General features: G+C 26.3%; 1 protein-coding gene across 1 annotated transcript; it reads left to right on the forward strand.

Annotated features, from left to right (window-relative positions):
- The first annotated feature begins 345 nt into the window (after positions 1-345).
- On the forward strand, positions 346-18,141 carry LOC107463708 (pleiotropic drug resistance protein 1-like). The gene is made up of 22 exons (XM_021130646.2): positions 346-686; positions 1,575-1,695; positions 1,805-1,978; positions 3,139-3,298; positions 3,426-3,502; positions 3,589-3,642; positions 5,050-5,442; positions 5,949-6,230; positions 6,744-7,060; positions 7,720-7,883; positions 8,443-8,546; positions 8,684-8,862; positions 10,404-10,408; positions 10,461-10,585; positions 11,637-11,969; positions 12,505-12,795; positions 14,139-14,222; positions 14,334-14,467; positions 15,137-15,364; positions 16,024-16,195; positions 16,737-16,991; positions 17,881-18,141. The coding sequence occupies exons 1-22, from the start codon at positions 346-348 to the stop codon at positions 18,139-18,141; spliced, it is 4,254 nt and encodes a 1,417-aa protein (XP_020986305.1).
- Positions 18,142-18,717: the final 576 nt, after the last annotated feature.

Raw genomic sequence — 18,717 nt, forward strand, 5'->3', positions numbered from 1 at the left:
AAAATAGAGATAAATAAATGGTTATATATTTACACACCTCTTTAAATAAATATCTCTTTTAAATTTGCTTAATTTTTTATATAATCTTTTTTATCCTAAAATTACTTTTTATATATATTATTGTTTTTGCCACATTATTTAAATTTTCTGCATGTGTCATTGTTGTTAAAGATATAATAATTTGTTTATTTTCTGTTTATTTAAATTTTTAAAATAAATAATTTCATAATAAAATAAAAAAATTTTATAATTAAAAAAATTAAATTCGATTCATATATAAAAAAAAAACGTGTTAAAACTATAATTATTCATATGTCTGTTGTGTGTGTTTGTGGTGATACAGTAATGGAAGGAAGTGATATATACAGAGGAAGCAATAGTCTAAGATCAACTAGTTTTAGACTTAGGAGAAACAGAACCACAAGCTCAGAAAACGTTTTCTCAAAGGCATCATCATGTGAAGAAGAAGATGATGAAGAAGCTCTTAAATGGGCCTCACTTGAGAAGCTACCAACATATGATCGTTTGAGGAAAGGGTTATTAGCCACATCTAGAGGTGTGGCTAATGAGATTGACATCAATGAGCTTGGATTCCAAGATAGGCAGAAGCTTCTAGATAGATTGGTCAAGGTTGCTGAAGAGGATAATGAGAAGTTCTTGTTGAAACTCCGAGAAAGGATTGATAGGTAATTAAGAAGACAAAAATTTTGATATACATGTCTAAATAAAAAAGTTTTATACTTTTTATTTGAATGATTTTGTTAACAGGTGTTTTAAGTTTAAACATAAAAAAATGTTTAATTACTTTATTGATCCTTATAATTTCGCAAAATTTTTAACTAGATCTCTATATTTCTTTTTTAATTGGGTCTTTGCACCAATTTTTTTCAATTAGGTCCCTCTTGGTAGTAATTGGCTTAATTGTATAGGGACCAAACTAAAAAAAAAATTGATACCGGGACTCAAATAAAAAGAAAAAAAAGTGTAGGGACACAATTAAAAAAAATTTTAGTGCAAGGATCTAATTAAAAAAAAAGTATAGGAATCTAACTAAAAATTTCATGAAACTATAGGAACAACAAAATAATTAAACCTTCTAATCAATAAATATATAACAATGATTTTTTAATTAGTTGTGGGATGAAAATAAATGGGAATTGTGGTATTATAATGGATAGTTACACAAAAATTCGATCATCGGAATTAATTTCCCTACTGAATTTCAATTATGTGGTGCATGAAAATATTATTGTTAATTAAAAAATATAAAAAATTAACTTTTACTTAATTAATTAATATTAATTACTGGACACTAAGAAAAATAACATTAGCTTTTTTATTTTTATTTTTATTTTTTTTAGAATTTAAAATTTTGAAAACAAGATTAAGAGTTTATAATTTAATGTCCGAAATTCAAGATATATAAAATAATTTTAAAAAAAAGTCGAATAAAATAAAAAAAATAAATTTTCTAGCATTATTCTATTAAATAAAACTTTTCAAATTTAGTAATTATTTTGTATAATATTATATTCTTTAATTATCTCTTTTGTTTGTCTTTACAACTTTGCTAGGGTTGGGCTTAACATTCCAACAGTTGAAGTTCGATTTGAACACCTTAATGTTGAGGCTGAAGTTCTTGTGGGGAGTAGAGCTATGCCTACTTTTCTAAACTTTGCTATTAATCTAGTGGAGGTAAACCTAATTAAGAAGATTAATAATATAATTATTAATGTTGTGTTTTTAATTAGTTAATTATTATTAGTCTCGCATTAATCTTTAAATAATCACTTTGATATTGTAGAGTGTTTTGACTTTTCTACACATAATGTCAAGCAAAAAGAAACAAGTGACTATCTTCAAAGATGTTAGTGGAATCATTAAACCTAATAGGATGACATTGCTTCTTGGTCCTCCAAGTTCTGGAAAAACCACTCTTCTTCTAGCCTTATCAGGAAAGCTTGATCCAAGTCTCAAGGTAATTAATTAAAATCAAGGATTGTTTATTTGGCTTGTGTTTCTATTTTGTAAGCTTAGAATTTTGTAAAAGAAAAGGTGAAATAGAAAATAAATTAAATTTCATTATTTTCACTATTTTTTTTCTTTTCTTGTTTATAAAATTATAGAAACAAAATATACTAAAATTTGAAGATTAAAACGTAATCCAAACATGCTTTAAGTGTTTTCTCTTAAAAAATTGTTTCTATATACATGGTTTAAACAAAAATATAATTAATATATGATATGATACTTTTTTTTTTGCCATATGATACTATATACTATATATATAGTATTGTTTGATTCACATAACACATTCAATCAAATATGAAAAACACTAGATATTGATGATTTAATGTTATTGTTATTTTTCCAATAAAAATAAATAAAAATCACCTATGTTATATAGACAAAAAATTAATTACTCTATATATAAATATACATATTATGTATTCATGAAAAAGGTTTGGTATATTATTGCTATATAAATATTTAATTAATTATTTTACTATAAAAAATTTGATCATACATATAAATATATACACAAAAAATAATAACTAATTTGGTAGCTGATTTTTTTGTCTATCATGCCTTTTAGCCTTAGTTCCTTAGTTCGGTAAAGTTTTTACTTTTTAAAAGTAGCTTATAAAAGTTAATTTTTAAAAGATGACTTTTTAAAAGTTGTAGCATTTATGTTTAGTAAATCAAATTAAAAATAGCTTTCAATAAACACAAAAAACAACAATTGTATTTAGTAAAATAACTTTTAAAATTTAAAAATATTATAATAGACATAAATGCAAGCATTAAATTTGAAAATTAGTTAACATACGAAATTATATTAGACTTTTAAATTTTAAAAAGCACAAGCCAACTTTAAAAGGCTCTATCTTAGGTGCTTTCAAAAGTATCTCGATCTTTTAAAAACTGCAAGTATGTACAAACACATGATCTTTTTTATTTATCAAATACAAAATAAAAAGCTTGAGCTTTTAAAAAGTATCAAGCACTTCTTTAAAAATTTTTATCAAACTAAGACTATTTTATTATACAGCACTCCATAATAATGCATGGTTTCTTAATAATTTTATTTTCTAAGTACCTTTAATGCCCCAAACCTTTTTGACTTTTGGCCTAAAGGTATCTGGAAAAGTGAGTTATAATGGGCATGAAATGAATGAGTTTGTACCTCAAAGAACTGCTGCATATATTAGTCAACATGATGTTCATATTGGAGAAATGACTGTTAGAGAAACGTTGACTTTCTCAGCAAGGTGCCAAGGAGTTGGATCACGTTATGGTTAGTCATATTAACTATATAAGTTATATAGAGATGAATGATTTTTTTTTTATTTCAAATCTAATTTTGGGTGTAACACATAATTATATTATTGGTAATAATAATTTTGCCATCCATGCATCAATAGACTTGCTATCTGAATTGTCTAGAAGAGAGAAGGAAGCAAAGATTAAACCTGACTCAGATATTGATGTCTACATGAAGGTATGATGAGAAGAGAAGTTACAATAATAAAATCAGTATTCAATAGATGTCACATATTTACATTTGATTGGTTTCTAATATAACAGGCAACTACAATTGGAGGACAAGAAGCAAGTTTGGTAACAGATTATGTACTAAAGGTAACACTAAAAATAAGATTCTATGCCTTAAGGTTCTTAAGCTTTTTAAGAAGAGATATAACTATTAGTATTATCTTTGTTTATTAGCTTAAATTTGTTTTTGAAATGTGTAATTTTATGACATGATATTAGAGTTCTATATGCGAAAATATTATTATTATTATTATTATTATTATTATTATTAATTTAAATTTTTAAAATGAGTAATTTATGAGAATATTTATATAAATTATATGCTAGAGACTAGAGTACAGTGTCTAGGAGAACATGAATTATTTTCCTTAAAATTTAAGTGGTTGATCGGATAAAGGTATACTTTAAATTTTTTTTGTGGTCAGATTGTAGGTAGTGTGTTATTTAGCATGTATAAGTAGTTAAAGTAGTTATATGTTTTAATTTTGTTTGTATCATTGTATTTACTTTGTATTATGTTTTCTTTTGAACTTGACATTTATTTATTAAAAAGGTGAATATTCTAACGAAAATATATAATTTTTTTTTTTCTGAAGATATTTTTTTAACTATTGGGTAGTGAAAATGTAGTATTTAATTTTGGTACATCATAAAAACATTATCTTTATTTAAAAGTGTTGTTATTCCTTTTAAAGTGTTAATATTTTTTTCATAAATCACACTTTTAAAATGTAGCTAAACAAAATATTTTTATAGAAAAATATTTTTAACATATTTATTAAAATAGGTATTTATTATATATAAAAAAAATAAAAACTCTTGAGTTCAGCAATTTTTAGTATTTTTTGTTATTATTTGGCCAGTGCAAATTAAATATTAAATTATCTTTAATAAATAAATTTATTAATTCATATATATAAATTCTCAAAAATATAAATGCAAATTGTATTGATTCATGTGTGTAAAACTCTAATAAATATAAATTCAAATTATATATTTATTGTGTGCAACACATAAGTAAATATAGATATAAATTATTGTTGACAAAAAATAATAATAATATTTACTGGTAACGTAGTATTATTCTTCAAATAAAGGTTATAATTTACTTTAGGAAAAGTATAAGGAACCAAAAGTTTATCAGCCAAAAACTAAACAAAATTACATTAATTTATATCAATAATTAATTAATTTTAAATTTTTTAAATTCAAAATTTAAAAAATTTTAAATTGATTAAGTAAACTTAATTAAAACCTATAAAAACCTTCTTTTTCTCACATTAATCTATCCACTTCCAACAATCACAAATTCGAAAAATATATAAAAGAACATCCATTTAATATGAAAAAGAAACATTCTAATACTTAGTAGAAGAAACATCCATATATATTAACTCGTAGAGATTTTGAATTCATCCAAAGGTATTTGGCTGGATTTTGGCTGATATGTTTTTGGTTCCTAACTTTACTCTTTACTTTAACCTTAAACCCTAGATTCTAGGGTTGGATATTTGTGCCAATACCATGGTAGGGAACGAAATGTTGCGTGGTATATCAGGAGGACAACGAAAGCGAGTTACTATAGGGGAGATGCTGGTTGGACCGGCAAATGCTTTGTTCATGGATGAAATCTCAACCGGTTTGGATAGCTCCACAACTTTTCAGATTGTGAACTCTTTAAAGCAATATGTTCACATTCTTAATGGAACCGCATTCATCTCTTTACTACAACCCACACCGGAGACTTATCAACTTTTTGATGACATTGTTTTGATCTCTGATGGTGAAATTATTTACCAAGGACCCCGTCAACATGTTCTTGATTTTTTTCAATGTATGGGTTTTAACTGTCCTGAAAGGAAAAGTGTTGCTGATTTTCTTCAAGAAGTAAGTCAAATTTCTCCTCTTATTTTTTTTTTATTTTAAAGATTTTATGTTCTGAGATTCGAATTGAACTGGTTTAATCAGGTTAACTGAAAATCGATTATTCTAGTTTGATTTAGATAAAAATTCGTGAGCAATGAAATGGTTAAAAAACTTAAAAAATCAATAAAAATTAGTTTTTAAAAAAAATATATATATATTATAATAAAAATATTATTTTATTATATATGATTTAATCCCGACTCTTCAATTAAACGTTTAAACTTTTAAATTTTTAGCTCTATCATTAGTTTATTGACCGATTAGTTATCAAAACCTTAGGTTTTATCTTAAATGAATTATCTATTTTGAGTAGATGGTCAAATTAATCCAATTTAATACCAATCAAGTTAGTTTATATTTTCTACTTTGAGTAAACTAGGTCCTAAAATTATTTCAATTTCTGTAAATTATATTTCAAAATAATTACCAAGAAGTGTTTATATCTGAATTATCTCTTCTTATTATAGGTAACATCTAAAAAGGATCAAGAGCAATATTGGTCACAAAGAGATAAACCTTATAATTTCATATCTGCTACTCAATTTGCCGAGGCATTTCAATCATTCCACGTTGGCAAGGGAATGGTTGATGAACTTTCAATTCCATTTGACAAGTCTATGAATCACAGAGCTGCATTAACCACAAAAAAATATGGTACTAATTTGAAGGAACTAGTAAAGGCTAACATCTCAAGGGAGTATTTGCTCTTGAAAAGAAATTCATTTGTTTATATCTTCAAGTTGAGCCAGGCAAGTTTTAGCAACTTTTGTTTCAATTATTGTTGCTATTGTTGTTGAACTAATAATATGTATAACAATTTTAGATTTTTAATTTTATAGACAAATAATCATCCATAATTATTAAGTGATAAGATATGAATAAATTATCAGGAGTAATAAAAAAAAATTTCTTGTTATTTGCCTGAAATGATCAGAAGAATATTTAAATTAGCAAATTAATTAAGTGGAATTTAAAAAATATATTAGTACTCATATTTTAACCTAAAATATAAAACGAATAAAATATCAACATTTACTGACTAGTTTTTTTTTCCAAAGTTAGAAGTGAAACTCGAATCCGAAATTTTTAGATAAACATGAAAAAACTATGCCATTTGAATTATAATTTATTGGCACATACACTAACTAATTTATATAAATAATGAATCAATGCTTTTATATCTATATAATAATATATAATTAAATTACAACAATAATTATGTATTTAAATTAAATTTATATGATATATAATTTTTTTTACAGGTTACGATGATTGCAATAATTACCATGACTCTGTTTCTACGAACAAAGATGCACCGAGAATCTATTGATGATGGAAGTGTTTATTTTGGGGCTTTATATTTCTCACTATCAATGCTAACAGTACTTGGAATATCTGAAATTTCAATGGCGAGTGCAAAGCTTGCAGTTTTGTACAAGCAAAGGGATCTTCTATTTTATCCTTCATGGGCATATGCCATACCCACTTGGATCCTTAAGATTCCTCTATCATTTCTTGATGTTGCTAATTGGGTCTTCCTCACATACTATGTTATTGGATATGATTCAAATGTTGGCAGGTACAACGTCTTTTTCTCTCCTTTTTTAGTGTCGGAAAAAAAAAGTACGTTTCCAATAATAATGAATTTTACATAAATTTACAAACTTTTAACTTTGATTAATTGATAATATAAAATTTTTTATACAATCTCTAATTATATATATTTATTCTTTTAAATAACCACGTAATCAATATAAAAGTATTTATTTTTACTTACGTGATATTAATATATTATGTGATTATGTGATTAGATACACTTATAAAATTTTATTAATAATAATATTGACAATACGTTAAAAATTAAATTCATAAAATATAAGTTTTTATAATATTTTTTGTGATAAACTACAATTTTTGAAAATAAGATGGATTTGGTTTGAGAGGCTTTGGCTGCTTATAAAAAGTAGAGAATTTGCGGCAGTTTTTATATAAACCATTGCAAATTAAAGAATATTGTTGCTCTACTATCAAACCACTTTTAAAATTGCCACAAACCAAAACATAGCAACAGTTTCAGAAACCGCCTTTAAAAACACTGATATCTACCGACACTGGTTCAAAAACCTATTATTTTATCGCTTTTTTTTCTTTTATTGCCATAAATTTGTGTCAATTCACACATACACACAAAAATAATTATATGGGTTGAGGTTTTATATATTATATTATTTTTGGCAGATTCTTCAAGCAATATCTGGTGCTGTTCCTAACCAGCCAAATGGCTTCTGGACTGTTCCGAGCAGTTGCTGCCTTGTCTAGGAATAACGTGATTGTGGCCAACACATTTGGGGCAACTATAGGTGTTACAATTTTGCTATTGGGTGGCTTCATTTTATCCAGAAGTGAGTCCAATTACCATATATATTTGTTTCCTATTTAATTTATCAAAAAAAAAAAAATTCACTACTCGGATGTAGCACATTGCTCTATTGCACTAGGTTTTTTTTTTAATTAAAAAATAAAATAAAATAAAATAAAACACACTATAGCTAATACATTAAGCATCATTATTCTGCAAATTGTGCCGAACTGGTCAGTTCAATCGAAAACTAATTATCAAGCTGATTTGATTTAGATAAAATATTAATTGACAATAAATCATTTAAAAAATTTAAAAAATCAAGCAAAAAACTAATTATTTGACAGAATTGATAAATTTAATACATTTTTTAGTGATTAATTAGTTTAAAATAATAAAACAAAAAATATTTTTTAAAAAATATATTTTATACATAAATATATTATTTTATTATATTCAGTTCTATCATAATTAAACTTCGATTGAACTTTTAAATCTTTAAATCTCAAACTTTACCGATATAATGATCGATTCAATTTTTACAACTTTGATATTAATAAGTACATAAATTGAAACTCACTCATAATTGGGCAATGCAACAGAAAACATCAAGGATTGGTGGATTTGGGGGTATTGGATTTCACCTATCACGTATGGTCTAAATGCAATAATGGTGAATGAATTTCTCGGAAAAAGTTGGCACAAGGTGATTTCTTAAGCTATATATAACTCCAAATCATATGATAATGTTAATTTTATAATAATAATAATAATAATAATAATAATAATAACAATAATAATAATAATAAGCCTAATAATAATTTATTTTCTCTTCAATTATAGTTTACACAAAACTCCAACAAAACACTAGGAGTTCAAGCTCTAGAGTCTCATGGGTTCTTCACGCATGCTTATTGGTATTGGATTGGCGTTGGGGTATTGATTGGATATATTTTTCTCTTCAACATTCTATACACCATGGCTCTCACCTATCTCACTCGTGAGTATCTTCACATTATTTGGTTATTTAATATTTTCATTAGAGCAATTAAAGTAATTGTATTGTCTATAAATATCTTCAAAGTTTACTCGTTGAGATACTTGAATTAAATTGAATAGTTATATAACAAACATATTTTTTCTCGCACAAAAATTTCTTTTTCATTAAATAGTTATATGCCTAACATATTTGTTCATACAAAATATTTTTATTAAAATACATGCATATTTTTTGCAGCATTTGAGAATCAACGAGCAACAAGAATTGAACAGGAAGAAGTTGAATTGCCACATATAGGTGACTTATCATTTCATGTCACTCTTAAAGAAAAAAAAAGTGAGAACTTACTTTATTTACTATTTATTAATTATTACTAAAATTAATAAATGTTAAATAAAATAAGTTTTGACTATTTTTTATTAATTATTTTTTGTTATAAAATATTTTATCTTTTCAATAATTATTCTGATGTGGTTGAGATATTAATTAGGGTTAAGTATGATTTTAATTTCTAAAGTATAAGTCGAAAAAAAATTTTGTTCTCAACTTTTTTTTTTCATACAAAATCGTCCCTGAGGTTTAACTTAATTTTAAAATCGTCCTTCAAACTAAAATATATTTCTCCTTCTTCACCAAAATACCTGGTTCTTCTTCTCTATCACAGCAATACCCAATTCTTCTTCTCCATCACAGCAATACCCAGTTCTTCTCCATCACAGCAACATCAAAACAGAAAAACAGAAGAATACAACAGCAACATAATTTTAACAGCAACAACAAAATTTTAACTAACGGATATCAAAAAATTAAAACAGAAAAGCAGAAGAATGAAATAGAATTAGAAACAAAACAGAAACAGAAGAACAATAGTGTGATTAACAAATTAACAAATCAACAAATCTAACAATATAATTAACAAAAGAAGCAGAAGCAGAATAATCAACTTAATTAATGAAATCAGACACAGAAGTAGAATAATCAATTTAATCAGAAATAGAATTGGAACCCAGTGGCGAGGAGCAACGGTGAGCGACGACATGCGAGAAGCAGCGGCGATGACATGAAGCAGCGGTGAACGACGAGGAGCAATGACGATGAGCAACGGCGAGGAGCAGCGATGACATGCGAGGAGCAGCGGCGAGATCCAACAGCGAGGACGCAAAGCAGCAACGATCGACGAGGAACAGTAGTGACCAGGGAACTAGCGAGGAGGATGAGCAAAATGACGACGCAGCGGATTCCCTTCTCCCCTCGCGTGATTCCATTGTCTCCACCTTCCCTTTCCCCTTCTTCTTCCCTCCCCCATCGCGTGATTCCCTTCCCCTTTTAACCCGTTTTCTTTCTTTTTATTAATTTTATAATTTTTTCTATTTAGAAGTAATTTGGTAATAAAAATTAACATTTTACTAAAAATAACGATTTTAAAATTAATTTTAACGTTAAGGGCAATTTTGTATGAAAAAAAAGTTAGAGACAAAAAAAATTTTCGACCTATACTTTAAAAACCAAAACCATACTTATTAAGTCTGTTAATTATTAGTGATTAATAACATAATTTAATAGTTATAGTATACATCAAAATGCATATCAATCAAACTTTGTATTATTGTCTTGAAGAAGGTTCAAGAAGAGTTAATGCTTCCAACAATAGTAGCAACGGAAGAAGGAGAAAAGGCATGGTTCTTCCATTTGAACCACATTCTATCACCTTTGATGAAGTTGTCTACTCCGTTGATATGCCACAGGTTAGTCATTTTCAAAGTTAGCAATTGTATTTTAACAAAGCTTTTAAGCTAAGCCCTGAAATTAACATTACATTTGAACAAATAACATATATACGTTCATTTTTTGTGTTTAATAATGAGGCACAAATTTTGGAAGAGCATGTTGATACACAATCACACACAAAATATATATATTTAATGTCTCGTTGAAAATTGAGACATAAATATTAAATATGGGATACAAATTTTTATTAAAAATTCTGTGTTTGTAAATTTTAAAATTTTATTTTGGTTAAATTATATAATTGGTCCCTACATTTTTAGTGAAATTACAAATTATTCCCTACATTTTAAAAATTTGCAATTGGATTCCTAAAGAAAATTAAAATTTGTAATTTAGTTCCTGCCATTCAAAAAGTGTTTGATATAACAGAATATTCTCAGTATATTTTTTATTTTAATAAAATATTCTCAGTATCTGCTGAAAATATTTTGTTAAATCAATACTTTTTGAATGGTAAGGACTAAATTGTAAATTTTAATTTTCTTTAGGGATTCAATTAAAATTTTTTAAAGTGTAGGGACCAATTTACGATTTCACTGAAAGTGTAGGAACCAACTGTGTAATTTAACCTTTTATTTTTTACCCTCAATTTATTAGGGATAAAATTAGTTTATGTCTTTTTGTTAGCATTTTAATAACTAAATAGACAACACATATTTATGTTTACAGTAACATTAAAGAGACAAAAAATTATAACTTGTCTTATTTAGTATTTATTAATTATTACAACAATCAATGAATATTAAACATGATAAGATTTTAGCTGGTTTTAGCTATTTTTTTTTATTACCAAACGTTTTCGTTAGTTATGTTTATCTTTGTCCGTGTATATGTGTGTCTCTGTCGACATCTTCATTATTTTGAGACAATAAATAAACACAACCTTAATTTATATATATAGGTGGACTAAATCTATTTTTATTTGTGAGCTCTTTTTTATTGAATTTTTTCAAGAGGTTATAATTGAATGGAGTTGAAGATCACTTGTATTATTTTCTTCACTGGCAGGAAATGAAGGATCAAGGTGTAACAGAAGATAGGTTAGTGCTTCTTAAGGGTGTTAGTGGTGCATTTAGGCCTGGTGTGCTCACAGCCTTGATGGGTGTAACTGGAGCCGGAAAAACCACCTTAATGGATGTTCTAGCTGGTAGGAAAACCGGTGGATACATTGATGGAAGCATAAAAATTTCTGGATACCCTAAGAAGCAAGAAACATTTGCTAGAATCTCGGGTTATTGCGAACAAAATGATATCCACTCTCCTCATATTACTGTCTATGAGTCCTTATTTTACTCGGCATGGCTTCGTTTATCAGTAAAAATTGATTCTAACGATAAAAAAGTAAGTATTTTGTAGCTTAAGACATCTCAAGACTTCGAATGTTTAGTTTATAGAAATATTTTTATTTTAGGTTTAATTATTCTGTCAGATTCTTATAATTTTATCGAATTTTCAATTAAGTCTTTGTATTTTTTTCTTTTCAATTGGGTCCTTATATTATATCAGATTTTGTAAGTCTCTACCATAACAAAAACGTTAAAATTAACAGAATATTCTGTATAACAGAATATTCAATAAAGTGTTAGACATATTCGGTTTGTTTAACAAAATATTCTGTTAATTTTATCGTTGTTGTCATGGTAGAGACTTAATTACAAAATCTGATATGATATAAGGACCAATAAAAAAAAGTATAAGGATCTAATTGAAAATTCAATAAAACTATAGAGAGCGACAGAGTAATTAAACCTTTATTTTATTTTAATTTTTAAAAATTTTTAAGGGAAAAAGAAATCAAAACTGCTAAACAAACATGCCTTAATCTTTTCCTTTGAATTGGGTTTCTCATAATTTTGGATCTAACAAATGGTTATAGATGTTTATTGAAGAAGTTATGGAGCTTGTGGAATTGAACTTGTTGAGAAACTCACTAGTTGGGTTACCTGGAGTAAGTGGACTCTCAATTGAACAACGCAAGAGATTAACTATAGCAGTTGAATTAGTGGCTAATCCATCCATAATTTTCATGGATGAGCCTACTTCTGGTTTAGATGCTAGAGCTGCCGCCATTGTTATGAGGACTATTAGAAATATCGTTGATACTGGACGAACAATTCTTTGCACCATTCATCAGCCCAACATCGACATATTTGAAGCTTTTGATGAGGTGAAGAATTTTATGAAACTGATTATTTCCAAAGCTTAGATTAAATTACACTACAAAAAAAAACTATTTTAACACTTTATTTTTTAACACTATAATTAAATGTCAAAATTAATATATATTTTTTACAAATATCACAAATGTCAAATTCTCTATATTTTTTATGAATAATTTGACCGTAGAAAATTACTTCTCAATTTTGACACTCATTTGTTTTCAATTTATTCCACTATTTCTCTTCTTCTTTGGACTCTGTCAATTTTGATATCACACTGCTCTCAGTTTGAGATCATACTACTCATTCTTTATTTTCAAAATCTCAATTTATTCTTCAGTTTCAAGATATCATCTCATTCTTTGTTAAAATTTTTTGTTGAGAATATTTTATGATCAATAAATATTACAATAAATAGTATTTTTTACGGTTAACAAGTATCACAGAAAATATATTCTCAAATTTTTTTAACAAATTATTTTTGACAGCTAATATTTATCAAAATAAGATTTAAACTTTTTTCACAATTACTTATATGTTAAAAATACTGTTTTTGACAAAACTTTTATTAACATATTTTCATAGTTAAAATAGTATCAAAATTTATTTTTTTGACAAATTTTAATTCTTTTTTTACACATATAATTCTCAAAAATAATCTATATTGTTGTAGTGTTATTGGGTAAAACTGTAAAGTATATAAATGATTATATATCTAACATATTTTTTTATGCAAGATTTTTTTATATAAATTTAAAGTATGAATTAAAACGAGTCTATTTTTGAGTTTAGAGTATATATTTAAGGTGAAAACTCATGTGAAATCGACTTCACGTGAAGTTGATATCTGAGAGCTGTTAGATGAAAATTTAGTCAAATTAATCAAATCATCTAACAGCTCTCAAGTATCAACTTTACGTGAAGTCGACTGCAACTGAGTTTCCACTTATACTTAAATAGGTCTCTAAAAAATTTTGCGTTGAACGTTTTCGTCCTTAATTTTTTTTTATTACATTGAGGTTCCTAAATTTTACAAAAATAAAATATAAAAGTCTATACCTTAATCAGATCCATTATTTTCACTTAGACAAATAAATTCTCAAAAATATGATAAAAAGGACTTACATATTTTATTTTTCTAAAGTTGAAAATCTCAATATAATAAATTTTTTAGAGACGAAAATGTCTAATGTAAAATTTCTGAAAAACCTATTTAAATATATACTCTTGAGTTTATAATAAATTTCTATCTTTATTTAAAAGAATAGGAATAAAAATTAAAATAGCATTGCGAGTTATAATTTTTCAACCACTAGACTTCAACATAATCTAACGCACGATATGATTCCAGTTATTTCTATTGAAACGTGGAGGACAAGAAATATATGTTGGACCATTGGGTCATCATTCAAGCCAATTGATCAGGTATTTTGAGGTATGACATGATGCAACTTAAATTCACTAATAATATTTTAAAAATTAATTATATGTACAATTCTTTATTCTAATTAATAGCATCTCTTTTTCTAATATTTCCATTATCTAGAGCATTGATGGAGTTACTAAAATCAAAGATGGTCATAACCCAGCAACTTGGATGCTAGAAGCTACAAGTTCAGCAAAAGAGCTTAATCTCGGTGTTGATTTTCATGAGATATACAAAAATTCTGATTTGTACAGGTAAGCATGGACTTATATTAATTAATTACTAGCTAAATAATTAATTATTATGATCATTTTTAGGAAAATTGCAATTTAGCCTAGTTTATGGCTAGAACCTTTTGAAAGTCACTAGCTAGCATCCTAATAGGTATCTTGGGTTGCTTTTTTATTCTTTATATAACACACTACATAGAAAAATAGTTATAATTTTATTGATTAAAGAATTTGTAAAATATATATTTAATTACTCTGTCAGTCTCTATAATTTCACTGAATTTTCAATTAAATTTCTATATTTTTTTTCTTTTTGATTGAGTTTCCATACCATATCAGATTTTGTAATTAAGTTCCTATCGTGACAAAAATATTAGAATTAAGGAAATATTCTGTTAAACAAAACAAATATGCCTAACACTTAAATATTCCTATAGTTTAACAGAATATTCTGTTAATTTCAATATTTTTGTCACGGTAGGAACTTAGTTACAAAATTTGATATGGTATAAGGATCTAATTAAAAAAAAGTATAAGAACCTAATTAAAAATTTGATAAAACTGTAGAAACTCACAGAGTAATTAAACCTAAAAAATATAATTTAAAGAACTGAAATTGATTCTCCACAAAAAAACCAAATTAAAATTATTTTTGTTGCAATGTGCTTAAACTCATACATTATTGTGCATCAGGAGGAACAAGGAGATGATAGCAGAATTGGGAAACCCTGGTCCTGATTCAAATGATCTTCATTTCCCTAATAAATATGCACAGCCATTTTGGGTGCAGTTCCTAGCATGCTTATGGAAGCAACATTGGTCATATTGGCGCAACCCATCATATACAGCCATAAGATTTTTTACCACTATTATCTTAGCCTTCATATTTGGAACTATATTTTGGAACCTTGGAGGCAAATAGTAAGTATAATAAAATACTCAATTTTATTATAACCATACCATATCAACATATAAAATTAAAAATAACCACTGTACAAAATTACGTATTAGTTTTATGAAAAGAAATGTTTATATTGTAATTAAAAATAGGGTAAAATTTGTTAAAAATTTAAAAAATATTCCTAAATATTTTTTTTCAATTTTTTTCAAAATTTTTTGAATTAAATTAAATATATCTCTAACAGCTGATTTTTCAAAAAATTTAAGACTAATTTAGCAATAATTTTACAAGAACAACCTTTAATATAAGTAAATCATATATAGTTATAATATATTATTACTGGATTGGTCCTAAATTTTTTGAAAAAAATTAATTGCCAAGATATATTTGATACAAATAAAAAATATTAATAATAAAATTGAAATAAAATAAAATTTAGATATATTTTTAAAATTTTTAAAAAATTTCAAAGATAAAAAATATATTTTATCCTTAAAAATATTTTATCATTCTAATAACTAATCACTATATAAGAAAAATATGTAAAATAACATATATAAATATACACAAATACGTAATATTGATATGGTGATTATTTTTTTATATTTATAGAGTATTTTTTATTTTCATTTTATTCCAATTATAATATAATGAATTCCATCTGGTGGCATTTTCACAGCTCAAACAAGCAAGATCTATCTAACGCCATGGGCTCAATATACATTGCTGTCCTCTTTCTAGGGTTACAGTATGCATCTTCTGTACAACCAGTGGTAGCAATTGAAAGAGTTGTCTTTTATAGAGAAAATGCTGCTGGAATGTATTCTGCTTTACCCTATGCAAATGCACAAGTGAGTATTGCTTGTTTTTTTCCCCTAGGGTTGTATGAAGAAAAAAAAAACTAATTAACTAGATTATTTCATCAATAATCACTAGTCAAATAACTTAAATCGATTTTAATTAAATAAATATATAATAAATTTGAATATTTTTTACATGAGAAATTAAATTTTAGTATTTTTTTCAATAATTTCTTTAAGTTAAATTATATAGACAATTACTAATTTGTTTGAGTTCAATCGAGTCAATGCACACTAATTTTTACCAGGTTTAACCGTAGTTGATTAAGTCGTTATTAATTGACCAAATATAAAATAGGATCGATCAAATGACTGGTTCAATTTTTAGTTTGAAAAAAATTAAAAATTGATTCAGTCTATTTTTTTTATAATTACATATATACTTAAAGGATTCATTATTATCTAACAACCCTGATTATTTTTTAATAATAATCTTCACCAAACTATGAGTATATAGTATCATTCTTGAATATTTTCCCATATGGTAGCATTTTCATATCATTGTTGATACAACTTGTTCCTTTTGTTATAGGTCTTGATAGAGCTTCCATATATCTTAGCCCAAGCTACAATCTATGGTGTCATGACTTATGCCATGATTGGATTTGAGTGGACTCCAGGAAAATTCTTTTGGTATTTGTTTTTCATGTACTTTGCATTTTGCTACTACACTTTCTATGGCATGATGACTGTGGCATTAACACCAAACCGCCATGTTGCTTCCATTGTGGCTTCTTCATTTTATGCAATATGGAACCTATTTTCAGGATTTATCATTCCACCACCTGTAAGTATTATTCCTTACCACTAATTAAGAGAAGCATATATATTAAGTTTTTTTTGAATTATATGAGTCATTTTTATTGACAATTTTGTTTAATAATATAAGTCATTTGATTAATTTAAATTTTCTTAATAATATCAAAGTTTTTACTTAATTATATTCTTGTTTATAATAACTATTATATATTTAATATATGCACTAAATTAAAGTGAGAGAATACAAGGTTGATTTAATTTTGTCCAAATATATTTTTTAAAAAATTGAAATATGTGATGAAGACCATCTTTAGCTAGAATTATTTAGACTTCTCTTGATCTTGCTAAGTAAGAAGAATCAATAGGAAAAATTGAAAATTCAATACTAATTCTAGCACTACAACACTATCGGCAGATAGCGACAATTCTGGAGTAATATTGTAGTAATTTTTGACCGCCGCTAAATATATTACGACAGTTAAATACTCACTGAAAGATAGGTCGCGAGTAAATGGTTAGCGGCAATTTAAGCTAATCGTTGAAATAACCGCCGCGTAATAAGAAATGATTTTGCGGTGGTTTTTATCCACTGCTGTAAGGGATTTACAAAATGTATATCAATTTTGTGACGGTTGCAACCGTTGCTAAATAGCAGGAAAATGAAAACGATGGCCATTTTGCGGCGGTTATAAACATGAGATTGCTTGGTAAAAATAAATATTTAAGTATTTAGTAGGAGATGCCTAGAAGTTGATTAAATAATCAAGTACTAGAAACATCAAGATAAGTTACTAGAATTTTTATTTTTATTTTTTTTTTGTTGCAAATTTTAATATTTTATGTATATAGAGATCCCTATTATTGTTCGATTTTATTTTCTTTTATTGTTTTCTTATTATATACCTTTTCAATATTAGAGGATCCCAGTGTGGTGGAAGTGGTACTATTGGGCATGTCCTGTGTCATGGACCTTATATGGAGCGGTTGCATCACAATTTGGAGACATAACTCATATAATGGAATCAGAACATGTTTCAGTGCAAGACTTCATAAGAAGTTATTATGGCTTCAAACATGATTTCGTAGGAGTTTGTGCAATTGTGGTTTTTGGGTTTGCAATGTTATTTGCCCTCATTTTCGCCATTGCAATCAAGGTCCTAAACTTTCAAAGACGATAGCACATATGTTGGGTTTTGATTTTTAAGTCACTCCACATCTCACAAGCAATGTAACAATCAAATAGAAGCTTTTTTTTTCTATTTTGTGAAATATTCTATATCATCAGATACTTTATTTAAATGTTAGAATTTAGGATTTTATATTTTGTGAAATACTCTATTAGAAAATTTATCTATTTTTATATGTTCATAATAGTCTTTTTTTTTTATCATAAGAACTGCATTTTCACCCATAGCATGCTCATATAACATTTAAATAGTAAAGTTAGTTATTTTTTGTTTCCAATTATAGTATGATATATAAGAGTAAGTTTAAATATTTATATAAATAATTTTACATTGGATTTTGATCTTTATTACTTTGCTCTTGACTGAATATCAATCTTAATGCAACACTAAAATTAAGAGTAATTATTACCAATCACTCTTGTGACAAAGTTCAGTTTACTACAATCAATACAAAGCGTACATAAAATAGTGGCGGTTTTATAAAGTGTTTGGTTGATTGCACTAGAAAATAAATTTGTGGTGACTTTTAGCAACCGTTAGTATAACTGTCTTAATATTAAAAGATTG

This window comes from Arachis duranensis, chromosome 9 (genome assembly GCF_000817695.3).
Source record: "Arachis duranensis cultivar V14167 chromosome 9, aradu.V14167.gnm2.J7QH, whole genome shotgun sequence".
NCBI classification, from domain to species: Eukaryota; Viridiplantae; Streptophyta; class Magnoliopsida; order Fabales; family Fabaceae; genus Arachis; species Arachis duranensis.